At 49.3% G+C, this 13,471-nt stretch overlaps 2 protein-coding genes across 13 annotated transcripts in view; both read left to right on the forward strand.

The window, feature by feature from the left end:
* PRPSAP1 (phosphoribosyl pyrophosphate synthetase associated protein 1) overlaps window positions 1-4,145 on the forward strand; it is a 51,995-nt gene extending 47,850 nt beyond the window's left edge. For all 11 annotated transcript variants that reach the window (XM_073797861.1, XM_073797853.1, XM_073797859.1 and 8 more), the window contains 3 exons: window positions 1,421-1,491; window positions 2,272-2,418; window positions 3,398-4,145. In XM_073797861.1, the coding sequence (XP_073653962.1) occupies window positions 1,421-1,491; window positions 2,272-2,418; window positions 3,398-3,556 (377 nt within the window). In that variant the 3' untranslated portion in view covers window positions 3,557-4,145. The remainder of the gene's footprint in view (window positions 1-1,420; window positions 1,492-2,271; window positions 2,419-3,397) is intronic.
* Window positions 4,146-5,787: 1,642 nt separating this feature from the next.
* Window positions 5,788-13,471, forward strand: part of QRICH2 (glutamine rich 2) — a 28,070-nt gene continuing 20,386 nt past the window's right edge. The window contains exons 1-3 of one of the 2 annotated variants that reach the window (XM_073797851.1): window positions 5,788-7,687; window positions 8,906-8,965; window positions 9,398-9,508. In XM_073797851.1, the coding sequence (XP_073653952.1) occupies window positions 6,959-7,687; window positions 8,906-8,965; window positions 9,398-9,508 (900 nt within the window). In that variant the 5' untranslated portion in view covers window positions 5,788-6,958. The remainder of the gene's footprint in view (window positions 7,688-8,905; window positions 8,966-9,397; window positions 9,509-13,471) is intronic. The other variant, XM_073797850.1, reaches the window with a different exon arrangement.

The raw sequence follows: 13,471 nt of genomic DNA on the forward strand, positions 1-13,471 counted from the left end.
TGGTCAAGAAAGGGGCCACATCTCTTTAAGAAGCGGGTAGGTCAACGTAACCACCTACCCACATGGTTTAATTTAAAGACAGAATTTGAGGAAGGCTTTTCTGATGTTGGTAGTTTATTTCCTCCCCCTTCTAGGTGATACTTATACGCAGAGCCTTTTTGACTGCCCACATTTAACAAATTGCCCTTGTTTCCAAGATGGGAAATCAGGAAATGTCTACTGAAATTTGCCTGTAAAATAGTGCTGAATTTCAACTCAGCTGGTTTGCTAGTATACGCAAAGGGACATGTTCTTCCAGGTTTGCAGCGCCTATAGATAGAAGTCAGCTAAAATGGATTGCTTACTGATAATTACTGAACTATATATACTTACCCTGAATTTATTCTATTCCCGCTCCCCCACTACTAGTTTAGTAACTATTTCAGAATTTAAAAAAGCTTTCCAGAAAAAGGAGAATGTTTAGCCTGTTCTTCTGAAATATTTCCCCGCCCTCAGTTTACTAACCTCCTTTACAGGGTGAATTCCGATGTCCCTTCTGCATCCTGTAGTTTGCTTTGTGCACTGATGGGCCGTTTTCACATATAAATTTTGTAGTGAGATAAGAAGCCTCTACTTTAAGGACCAGTTAAATCAGGAAAAGATGATGGACTTGTGGTTATTGTCTTCAGCTTCCTAACTTTCAGGAAACCGATTATGTCAGTGGTGTAGTTGTCTGATAATAAGGTTACATTGTCCCAGTAAGGTCGCCTTGGAAGAAAATGAAGTAAAGCCTGCTATTTATCTGGCAGTCTGGCAGCCTTTCCCTGTTTACTTTCTGCGGAGCGGCATTTATTTACATCTGTTTACAAGTGGAATATTTCTGTTTTGAGTGGCATCGCGGTGCTGCTTTTGTGCCAGTGAGATCTCTCTTGCTCTGCTCCCCGCTGACTTGAGGCCTGAGCCGCCCAGCGTGGCCTGGCTCTTAGGCACACGGGGCTGCTGAGCCCTTGAAACGTGGCTGGTCCCAACTGAGAATCGCTGCGTGTGGAGAATGCACACCAAATACGAAGACTTAATATGAAAAAAAAAAAGTAAAACATCTCTAATAAATTTGCATATAGATTATGTATCAAAACAATAATATATTGGCTATATTGGGTAAAATAAAAATCTATTAATTTCACCTACTTCTTTTTGCTTTCTAATGTGGGTACTAGAAAATGTAAACTTACTTTCATGGCTCACCTTCCCTGCTGTTGGACGGTGCTGCTCCGGGTAACCTGTTTCTGAGAGCACCCAGGTTGATTGAGGGGAATTTGCATATTCTTTTAATCGTCCGCCCTGGCTCTGCCACCACTTCCAGGGAATGGCGTTGTGACGACTACATTTACCTAGTGATACATGACTAACTGAGGTCTTGTGATTTGTTTTGCTTTGCTAGTGATGATGGCCAAGGAGAAGCCACCGATCACGGTAGTCGGAGATGTTGGAGGACGCATTGCGATCATTGTGGTAGGTCACAGTCTTACTGTGCAGAGATGACATTACTCTTAGTAGGTGTCTACCTTAGGATTGGTGTCCAGTGACGATGATGCATTTAAGTGGACCCATCTAGCCTTTCTCACCCAGGCTCCCCTAGGACAACTAGGAGAAACTTTTAAACAGATGAACCGGGATTATTATAACCTACAGGTGTAAAAGGAGCACAGTAGTAGTACCTGTAAGTAAATTCGATTCCATAGGTAACCTTTGTCTGAAGGGGTCTGTGTCCTGTCAAACTAGCTGACCTACTCAACCTTAAGCTCATGGGCAGTGAAGTGAGCTGAAGGTGGGCTGTTCCATTCTCACTAACAAGAACGTGTGTCTTGTTCTTTGTTACTTTAACACGATACACGTGCTCCCAGCTCTAAACGCCTCTGCTGGGCCAGAGGATCGGCCCTTTACAATGGCTCACTTTATTTCTCCGTTCCCTTCTATTAACTTTCTCTTGGAAAAAAGTAAATGAGACACTGGCTATGTGGGATTCATCAGAAATTTGAAACAGGGAAGGGAGTCTTGGCAGTCTCCTGAACTCAGGCCGCAATGTTGCGTATGACTGTAAGGCTTTGCTGCTCTTTCTGTTGACAGTCATGCACGTTACAAGGCCACGCAGTTCCAAATGGACGTTCAGTCTTTGACCCAGGCAGATAGCTCTGATTTTCCATTAGACATCCTCTGAAGCAAAGTGCAAGGAGGCGTGTGTTTATAGATGGGGATGGAGGGAACTTAGCACTAACACTGGTCTCTTCTCAGGATGACATCATTGATGATGTGGAAAGTTTTGTTGCTGCTGCGGAGATCCTGAAAGAGAGAGGTGCTTATAAGATCTACGTCATGGCCACTCACGGCATCCTGTCTGCGGAGGCCCCCCGTCTGATTGAGGAGTCCTCCATCGACGAGGTCTGTCTGCTCTTTTTTTTCTTTTTTTTTGAAGTCTTTAATTTTTTATTTTATATGCAGAGAGCCGTTGTTTCTGCGTAAGGTAGATGTCCTGAACGACCCATTCAAGGAAGTTGAGTCACAATTTGCTGCTCTGTTTTCCGTGAATAGTTAAATGGCTCATTCAGTTTTTTATATTTTTGAAATTTTCTTTTTTTAATATTATTTTTAATCAATTAATTTTTGGCTGCATTGGGTCTTCGTTCCTGCGCATGGGCTTTCTCTAGTTGCAGCGAGCGGGGGCTGCTCTTCGTTGCTGCGCGCGGGCTTCTCATTGCCGTGGCTTCTCTTTGTTGTGGAGCGCGGGCTCTGGGCGCGCAGGCTTCAGTAGCTGTGGCTCGTGGGCTCAGTAGTTGTGACGTGTGGGCTGAGTTGCTCCGCGGCATGTGGCATCTTCCCGGACCACGGCTCGAACCCGTGTCCCCCGCATTGGCAGGCGGATTCTTAACCACTGCGCCACCAGGGAAGCCCCTCAGTCAGTATTGCTTACTGCCTCTCGAGAGGACTGTGAGATCGTGCTTTGGGTGGCTAGTGGTCTGTTGGGGCAGATGTATAGTTAGGAATATATGTCTGTTTTCATAAAGATTTGGTCTGTGTACTTCAGTATAATTTGTATTTCAATATGATTTGATACCATAGTAGCGTTTCTCTCAAGACTTGAATTCTTCCTTGATAATAGGAAGGTTTCCCGCAGTGCTGGGGCTCACCCTATCATTTCTGCATACGTAGCCCTGACCTTCCTAAGCTTCTATTTTGAATCATGTAACCTTTGCCCTGTGTAAAGTCGGGTTAGTTTGTAAAAACTGTACTGAGTGGAATAAGGTTTTATAGTTTGAGCCTTGGTCTGTGGGTACCACACGTTAGGTAAACTTTTCTGAGTGACCACGTTGGGCCGCACATATCAGTAACAGCGTTTCTTTTCCATTACTGCAACGACCAGGTGGTGGTGACGAATACTGTCCCTCACGAGGTCCAGAAGCTGCAGTGTCCCAAGATTAAGACTGTGGACATCAGTCTGATTCTTTCTGAAGCGATTCGGAGAATCCACAACGGGGAGTCCATGGCGTACCTTTTCCGAAACATCACAGTGGACGACTAGCTTTCCTCGTTGCCTTGGCCCTGGAACTCCCAAGGAAAACAGTGTGAAAAGCAGTGCCGTCAGTTATGTACACAGCATTTCCTTTCAAGGGAGGCAGGTGGTCTCTCTTGCCAAATTTGGTGGGTAGGAGGCATTAAGATGGTCAAGGGGAAGACAGAGATCACAGGTCCATGGCCTCAACTGTCTGTCGTCGGCATCCTGTTCCTTAAAAAAAAGTTAGACACCTTCCTGAAGAGAATCTGAAAATCTTGTTGATATTGAAAGGGAGTGAAAGGGAGATAAAGTCCTAACTCTCTAACGTTCATTCAGTTTGTTTCCACCGCAGGGAAACGTCCGTGTTAATGTTGAACTTGGTTAGGGCAGCTGAGCACCCGGCACTGTTCCTATCCCAGTTGTCCTCTCGCCAGTCAACTTCATGCACATCTTTTACAGAGAATCGTATTTTTCTTTGAGAAACTTCTTGCCAGCCGCCAGTGAACAATGAAGCATCTGTGGTGTTACTCCTAGCGAGGACATCAGATTAAAGAATCACATCCTAACTCTGGATCTCCGAGTTGCTCTTAAATTGCAAATAAAAGAATTTTCTGTCTTGCTAGTGTCTTCACTACATTGCAGAGCTGCCCACTCTCCTGCCTTCTGTCCAGACTCTGCAGAAGCTGGTGCCTTGAATGTGGGGTGGTGGTCCAGGTCCATGGCTCCTGGACATAAGTCTCCCTCTGCAGGTTCCCTTCACATTCCGTGACGTTAAATTCTTGTTGAATAATATATTTTCAACCTAAATTAAAAAAAAAAACAAAAAACGTAACCGTACTTTTCCCTGTGTGACAGGTGACACTTAGGTTGGTTGCATTACTTAGGACTGCACTTGATCTTTCTGCCACCATTTTAAATTACATAATCACGATTCTAGTTAATACCTTATTTGTCGGGCAGGCCTTGCCGCAAATGTAGACTTTTTATACCTTTTAGTCTGATCCAAGTCAGGACTGAATGAAACAGGCAGGAGGAGTGTCTGCCCAGAAGTGAACTGTAGTCTCTCATTGGTTCTCATAGCTCCTAAGAGATAATAAAGGGCAATTCGCTTATTTGTACAATTGTATTTCTCTGCAGGGAGGTTTCCTGGACATTTTTCCCCCTTTCCCAATGACTAGGAAAGTTCCCAGCCCGCCATCAAGACTTGAGCACATTTGCTTTTTCAAGCACACAAAGAAGTTGCCTTTTTTTAATAATCCAAGTAGGGGAATTCTGAGAAAAGAACTAAATTATCAAATAATTAGCATGGTTGTAGAGGAAGAGCCGTGGACTGTTACTCAGGAGACTGGTTCTGTCCTGGATGTGGGGCAGATGACCAGTCCTTTCTGGCCCTCTGTCATCGGTTGTGGAAGGGGAGGTTAGGAATTGAAAGCTAAGGTCCTTTTCAACCCCAAATTCCATTTATATCTGCAGTTAATGTTATCTTTCCTATGTCTCTAAAAGAGATTTTAAATGTACTTATTTAGCAAAAGCGTTTAGGAGAATATATCTCCTGGGATTAACAAGCCCTTTGCATTGGTATTTAGTGAGTCCTAGTGTGTGCCTGGCATGATAGCAAGTCTCAGGGACATGAAAATGGAAACGTGAGGGCGCGGGAGCTGATGTTCTGGCCGTAGCTAGTGTAGTAGTAGCAGTCACATTCAGTAGAAAGTCACTGAACTTAGAACGGCTAAGCCCACACACCACACCACAGCCTCCAGTACAGCTGATGCTCAGTCCTAAGGCTTCAACTTCAACTTTGTGATCTGGCCTTACATTTTCTTTTTTTTTTTTAAGATTTTTTTGATGTGGACTATTTTTTTTAAGTCTTCATTGAATTTGTTACAGTATTGATTCTGTTTTATGTTTTAGTTTTTTGGTCTTGAGGTATGTGGGATCTTAGCTCCCTGACCAAGGATCGAACCCGCACCCCCTGCATTGGAAGGCGGAGTCTTAACCCCTGGACTGCCAGGGAAGCCCCCAGCCTTACGTTTTCTAATGTAAGAGTGTAAGTGCACAGAAGACTAAAAATAATTTCTTCTTTTGATGATCTCAACAACCACTTGAAGGCCTACTGTGTGTCAGGCTCTGGGAATATAATAGTGAACAAAACTCCTTGGGTGTTACCCTCAGGGAGGTTTTAGACTCGTGTCTAAAACTCCATTTCCAGGAAACATTGCTTTTATTGGAGGGGGAGGGAGGGAACATGAAGGGTTTCCATTTTACCAGTTCAGACTAAACTAAAAATTTGAATTTGAAAAGTAGTTAAAATAATACACAGTATAGATGCAGTTACAAGTTTTCTTTAGCTTCCTGAATATAAACACTGAAAATTGTTACCTGTTTTCTGGGAGAATCTAGTATGGGGAAGTCAAGCCTCAATTGCTGAGACCATCAGATTCCTCTGGTCCTGTCTAATGAGTCCTGCCTTGTAACCAGGGGAGATGGCTGGCGCTTGACCAGATGTCTGTTTTGAGATAAATGAGGCCAGGGCGGCGCAGAAAAGGTCTGTCAGCTGGTGGCTGACGAACCGCCTGGGTAGTGAGTGGTCTTTTTCCAGGTTACCTTCCCGTCTGATTGAGCAGAATGCTATGGGAACTGTTCCCAAGGGGCCAAGGTCTCAGGACTGCGTCTCTTAGATCCGTGCCACCGCCCTGCGAAGGGAACAACTAAAACACAGAAAACATAGTGGCCATGAGGCCTCTTAAATCTTCCCACTATTGTGGCCTCCACAGGAGAGTAAATCAGCTGGAATCTAGGTGAACCTTACGGGGTATCCCCCTCCCCCCTCCCCCTCCCCACAAAAAAGAAAAACTGATGTGTTTCCTGGTAGGAATGCCTCGGTCCAGCCCTATAGCGCCGTTTGGGAGTGTTTACTGAGAACAAAAATTGGTGGCACCTTGGGTGTAGCCAGGGCTTCCTGACCCACTAGGACTGGCTGTCTTCGGGGGTCGGGGGTGTCTTCAAGGACGGGCAGGTCTCCGCGCTGAGGCCGGCTCTCTACGGGGCGTGTTCTTGCGCGGAATCCTCGGGGCACGCAGGGGGCCCCCACAAGCGAGCAGCGAACGGGGCCGCGCACCCAGTTCTAAACGTCGGCCAGCCGCCAAGGCAGCACTCCAGGGCTGGAGCTCGGAGACCGAAGATCGGACGGTGGCGGGCTGACGGCGGGGGCTCAGCGGTGCCCGGACCCCCGTTTCCCGGGAGCGAGGAGTGGGAAGCCCGAGGGCCAGGCGCTTCCTCTCCGTCCCCTAGGCAGGCTCCGGACTGCGACTGCTGCCTGGCGCGGCGGGACCCAGGGGCGGGGGTGCCCCGGGGCCTCGCAGGGGCCCGGAAAGGCCCCAGAAACGCGACAAGCCGTGAGGGGGGCAGGGCCGCCGGAGAAGGCGCACGATGCCGCCCGGGACGACGGCGGCCCCCTCGGTCTCCCTCCGGGAGCTGGCCGATCTCGCCATCGGCACCCCAGAGGTGGGCGCCGTCAACTTCACGGCCCTGCACACGCTCATCGTGGCCATGCTCAGGAATCTCAACCTGCAGGATACTCGGATCGACTTCCCGTCCCCGATGCTCGAGCAGAGTCGCTTGTTCGAGTCCCCGCGGGTCTCAAGCAGCAGGGCACAGCTGCAGGCGCTGGAGAGCCAGGTGGAGGACCTGGGCGGGCAGGTCCAGGACCTCAGCCTGCAGCTCGAGACCATGGGGGGCCAGGTGCAGGCCATCGTGCAAAACTTCCCGTCCCAGGCCGGCGGGCTGGACGCCCGGGACTGGCTGGAAATGAAGGATGTGCCCTTGCTTACGGAGGGGAAAGCACAAGTAGGGTCGACGAAAGTCCGGAAGGACGGCGAGCCGGTACCCAAGGTGGGCGCGAGGGCTGTCCGCCCCTCCCCCCGCCCCGGCCGCTCTGCAGCGGCCCCTGGAGCTGAGCCCCGGAGGCGCACCTGGGGGAGGAGGCCGGAGCCGGCAGACGCGGGCGTGGTAGGGCCCAGGCCTGCTTGCGGCCTGGGACCACGCGGCCCGTGCTCTACGTTTCAGGGTATGGAGCTGCTCCAGGACATCAAGGAAGACGCGAAAATACTGAAGGAAGACCAGCAAAAGGCGAAGGAGCAACCCGAGTTGCACCCGGAGGTGAGGGCGGCCGGGACCCCACCTTGGGGAGCTGAGTGGCCCCTTCCCGGGCAGCCTTCTTCGTCCCTTCTGTTTACACGGGGGGCTCACCCACCACCTGTCAGACACCCAGGCATCCTGAACCGACCCAGAGAGGGGCTGACAACTTCTCAATATTCTTTGAGCGAATTTCCTTTAAACTAGTTTGAATAAAGAAAGAAGGTGGTGGGTGTTGAGAGACAAAGCTTGGTCCAAGAAGAGGGGGACTGGAACGGAGAGGGTTCTGGGGCACCACCACCATCCCCCTACCTGCAGCCCCCCAGGCAGACCCACTCTCACTTGGATCTTTGCTCCCTGGGAGAGAGAAGCACAAATCCCTCAGCATAAGCATTTTCCAGTGAACAGCAGAGGCCGGAAGTATGCCAGTTCCAGGAGATACTAGGCAGTGCTTCTGTTTCAGGCCCATATGAGACCGGAGTAGGGGATTAGAGCTGGGAAAAAAGGAGGAGCAATTAGGAGGAAGCCCAGGGAGAGGCTGAGAAAAGAGACTTGAGAGAGAAGAAAAGCTCAAAGGAGGAGGTAGCCGAGACCCTGGAGGAGACTAACCCATGGATTCCACGTGCCCACCTCATCCCAAGGCCTCCAGCCCCCAGCAGGACTCATTTTTGCTCTGGGAAGCTTTTCTTTGTAAAGTGTGGTGTTTAGGTTTGGGGCTGTCTTCGGTTAGACTAAAGGCTTGTTTTACCTTTAGATTCGTAGATTCTGGAGGTTTGCAGAAGTTATCAGGAGCCACTTAAATGATAGCAATTTGCTCTGGTTGTTTTGAGGTGCTTTTCTCTTTAAGCAACACAGTCGTTCAGATGCCCTTGAAGTACCCAGTCATCTTTGTCCTTGAGAGGCGAGGTTAGCCTCGTGGAGCAGTGCTGCAGTGTCTCACTAGTGGGTTGTGTGAAATGCATCCCAGACCAAAGAAATGTTCCCATTCCTGCATGGTTTTTGCTTGCGGCACGCTGTCCCCGGGTACCACCTGCCACACTCCGCTTCCCTTCCTCTTGTTGGCTGGGAAGAGCACGGGGAGCCTGGCTTACCAGCCTTCTCTTTACCCTCGGCTCTCTCAGACCCACATACCTCCTTTCCTCTTCTGCCTTGTGAGAGTGTGTGTGTTTGTGTCTGTGTGCGCGTGTGCAAGGGCCACAGGAGGGGCTGCTTTGATCCTTAATCTCTGAACTCTTCTTGCAGAAACTCCTCCAACGGGTTGATGAACTGGAGAAGCTAATTAGAGAAAGGGACAAATTCCTGGTAATCTCAGCCAGTTCTATGGGAAAGGGCCCTCAGGGGCCCCAGGGGGTAGGATGGTTGCCCGCGGCCCGGCCCCCCCTCTCGGGGTTCATCCAGACTCTCACCCCAGGTGTCTGCATCCTTCCAGGGTAGGGTGCTATATGCCCTCTGCCTCTTGGGGTGCCCCCCCCCCCCGGAATGAGGGAACATTCTTTCCCTCCTTGCTCAGTTGTCCATCCAGAGCCCACATGGGACAGGAAACCAGCCACTCAGGACTCACTGGTTACTTGGACAGTGACTTCTCCTTGGGGCTTTGGAAGGACCCACCCAATCCTGTTAGTTCTGTTCTGTTCCTGAAGCTTCCTGGGATTAAACTCGGGGTGTGTGTGTGTGTGTTGTAGTGTGTGTTTGGTGTGTGTGTGTTCACACATACGTGTTGTCTTTCACTGTCAGGAAATAGTGAGCTGGAAGCTCCGTGCGATTCCTGATGCAGAAGAAGCCACCATGGTCACCTGGGAAGAGCTGGAGCAGGCGGTTACTGGCGGCCGGATGGCCTCACAAATGGTGAACAGAGACGGGGGTGGGGGTGGGGGCTTGGGCAGCGGTCTTGGGTGGGGCCCCCGAACCTTTCCCTTTTTTACTGCTGTGCAGTATTCCATTATGTGGGTGTTTATAATTTATTTCACAAGTTTTCTATTTTGGACATGTTTTATGTTTTTCCCCCAATCTTATAACAAACCATGCTCTAATGTGACACTCACACAAGTGAAGGTACTCATAGGGTCGATTCCTAGAAACAGAACGCACATTTGTGATTTGGCTAGCTTTTGCCAAATTACCTTTCATGGGCGTGGTTGCAGTTTGGACCCCCACCAGCAATGTAGGAGAGAACCTGTTTCTCAGTATCCCGCCAACTCTGTCTGTTGGTACCCACTTTTCTTAGTTTGGCCGATCGGTTAGATTGAAAACAGTACCAGAGCGTAGTTTTGATTTGCTTTCATAGCTTTTCAAAGTTCCTTTAGAGTCTGTCCTGAAATGCACGAGTCCCTTCACTATTAGTGGACAAAGGTGACCAACCCTGGAAATAAAACCTCTTCAGGAAGCCTTTTGCTGATGGTGACTTGTAACCACGGGTGCGGGCATCTGTGCCAAGGCAGTGCACAGGATAACCAGGCTAAGCTTTCTTTGTCTGAATAAAGTGGGTATTTTCAAACGGCCCTCAAGGACAAGGGTCAGCTGCTCTTTGGCCTTGACATTCCTCTTCCCCTGGCTTTGTGTATCTGGGTCACTCAAAAAGGGTCACGTGGACGTACAGACTCACGGGGAAGAGAGCAAAGAACACTTTGGCACCACCAAGTGGCCATCTGGGGTTCACCAAATATTATCTGGGTACTAAAGACACCCTTCTGGTCTCCCAGACTTTCTTTCTTTCTTTTTTTTTTTTGCGGTACGCGGGCCTCTCACTGTTGTGGCCTCTCCCGTTGCGGAGCACAGTCTCCGGACGCGCAGGCTCAGCGGCCATGGCTCACGGGCCCAGCCGCTCCGCGGCATGCGGGATCCTCCCGGACCAGGGCACGAACCCGCGTCCCCTGCATCGGCAGGCGGACTCTCAACCACTGTGCCACCAGGGAAGCCCACCCAGACTGCTTTCTGAGTTTGGGGCCCTTCTTCAGAGGAAAGCAACATCAGAGAGAGTTGGAAGAAGAGCCTGCAAACAGAGAGTGGCCTAGGAAAAGGTGGCCTCTGCTTTCACTGTTATATTTTTTTTAAGCCAAAGCTTTTTTACACTTACCCACATGTCACTGTCCTATGTTTTGAATGAGCAACACATTTCCTCGGGGTGCCACCAGAAGACACCTGCAAGACCTAAAAATAAGCCTCAACAGAAGCAACTTTAGACATTTTTACTTCTCCAGAGGTAAGAAAGTGTCAGGGATCTGACAGTGGCTCATAATCACGAACGACCCCAGAAGCAGATGAGAATTAGTATAAATATTAACTTTTGAGAAGCAAGACAGCAAGTAATGAGAAGTGCAGGCCTGCGCAGACCATAATGAAGGCAGTGGAAGGAGAGTTTCACGATCTCAAGTTGGGAAAATACAACACACTTGAGCCCAGTTTTTTTTTTGCGTTGGTGGTGGTAACTCTAGGGCGGTTGGGAGGTGCGCCATCTGCCTGCATCACGAGTGGAGAGCCAGGGTGGAAGGGAGGGTGTGCGTCCGGGGTTGGGGAGTGTGGTGAGCACGGAAAAGTAAATTCCATGTTTGGAGAACCAGACATGAGGAAGGAGGCTGCAGCTGTCCACGTAGCAGCTACAGTTAAAGGAGCTCAGAACTAACATGGACGATGCCCATGCCAGGACTTGAGTGTGAAAGGACACTGACCACGTGTTTCCAAGGGCGTGTTCTGATGGCCGAGAGGGCGGTGCTTTGCAGTTTTCTTTATCACCCAGAGGTGATGATGATGATGTTGCTTCTACTTCTCCTCTTCCTCCTGGTACTTCTTCTAATGGTCAGCAAGAATGAAAGACTTACCGTAATCGGGAAAACCCAGGCCTAGCATTGTAGTCAAAACGTGCTTAAGGGAGGAAAAAGCTTCCTCAGTTCCCTGTGATCAAGGTAATGAGTCTGGGTGCCAGCTAGATCTATGGCAATGGGCTTTTAACAATCGGAGGATCTCCCAGTGGCCATTTTACTAGGTCTGTGGACCTTGAGGATAGATGCTCTCTTGAAGAAACAGCGTGTTCAAAGGAAAGGACACTTCCTCTTCAAAGCTTTGTGGCCTGACAGGTTAAACAAAGTAGAAAGCAAAAATTAAAACTTATCTGCAGGCCTCCACCGAGGGAAAGGCGGATGACTGCCTGTTAGGTTGTGGTCACCCTTTGGATATCTTCTGCTTTGGGACCCAAGGAATAGTGGAGCGATTTAGAAAGGGGCTTCACGAGATTGAACATGACTTCAACTAACTGCGGCGCCACCTTCCTCTTCAAAGTGAATACGCACTGGGTCAGCACCCCTCCTGGCACCAGGACACGCACGCCAGCACTCGCTACCGTGCTCTCCGTGGCCATGGCTGCCCAGTCCATGGACGGGGCCTCATGTGCCTCCGCGTGTGAAAAGAAAAGGCCCCTTTAGGCAACTACGGGCCTCCTGGATCATGTTTTTAAATCCATTCTGCTGATCTCTGCCTTCTGATTGGAGTGCTTAATTACTGATAGAGTTTACAACTTCCATTTTGCTATTTGTTTTCTATATGTCTTGTGTCTTTTCTGTTTCTCTGTTATTGTCTTCTTGTGTGTTAAATAAATGTATTCTAGTGTACTATTTTAATTCCCTTGTATCTTTTACTGTATATTTTTTGAGGTTTGTTTTGTGTTTTTTTTTTGGCTGCGTTGGGTCTTCATTGCTGCACGAGGGCTTTCTCTAGTTGCGGCGAGCAGGGGCTACTCTTTGTTGCGGTGCACAGGCTTCTCATTGCGGTGGCTTCTCTTGTTGCGGAGCACGGGCTCTAGGTGCAAGGGCTTCAGTAGTTGTGGCATGCAGGCTCAGTAATTGTGGCTTGTGGGCTCTAGAGCGCAGGCTCAGTAGTTGTGGCACACAGGCTTAGCTGTGCTGCGTCATGTGGGATCTTCCCGGACCAGGGCTCGAACCTGTGAACCCGTGTCCCCTGCATTGGCGGGCGGATTCTTAACCACTGCGCCACCAGGGAAGTCCCTTGAGTTATTTCCTTATTGGGTCCATAGCCATGTTCAGTGTAGGGCTGATTATCTTCCACTTCCAACGCAGCGCCTTTCTGAGTCCTTTGCCCCCTGAATTACAGGTTTCTGCAAACTGGCTTGTAGAAACAGGCACTGTTCCCAGCCCCACGAGAGTCTGGGTGCTGTTCCCTCTAGCTGTGAAGATGGTTCTTTTCCCAGTCTGGGGAGTTTCCTCACATGTACGTGCTGGTCGTTTCTGTGCTGAATACCCGAGGGGGAACCCTCTGGGGATCTGCTTTGTTGTCTTTACATGCTCGTGCTTTCTTCCCAATCCTATGTTCTTTGAGCCCTCGCTGCCTCGGTCTCCCTGAATGCTTCTCTCTGCCTCCCACACAGGGAGTCTGCTCGCCCCACTTCAGTCCCCCATCCCTGCATTGCAGCCTGGGAACCAGCCAGCCAGTAAGCTGAGGCAACAGTAGGGCTCCCATAGTTTGCTTCCCCATCTTTCAGGGATTGCTATCGCCTTCATCAGCTGATACCCAGTGTCTAGAAAACCACTGTTTCATAGTTGTTGCTTTTTGGTTTTTTGTTTTTGGTTGTTATAGACCGGAAGGTAAATCTAGTCCCTGTTACTCCATTTGGGCTGGAAATGGGAATAATCCACATCCTTTTTTTTTTTAACAGCTTCTTAATTTTCTGCAGCATGGCTGTGCTGTAAATATACCCCTATTGATAATCTATTTTCATAAATAATGCCACAGACTCTGTACCTGTATTTTGGTGCGTTCTTTTGTGAGAGTCCATACAGAAAATGGGAATTTCTGGATTTG

The sequence above is a fragment of the Tursiops truncatus genome, chromosome 20 (genome assembly GCF_011762595.2).
Source record: "Tursiops truncatus isolate mTurTru1 chromosome 20, mTurTru1.mat.Y, whole genome shotgun sequence".
In the NCBI taxonomy this organism is placed as follows: Eukaryota; Metazoa; Chordata; class Mammalia; order Artiodactyla; family Delphinidae; genus Tursiops; species Tursiops truncatus.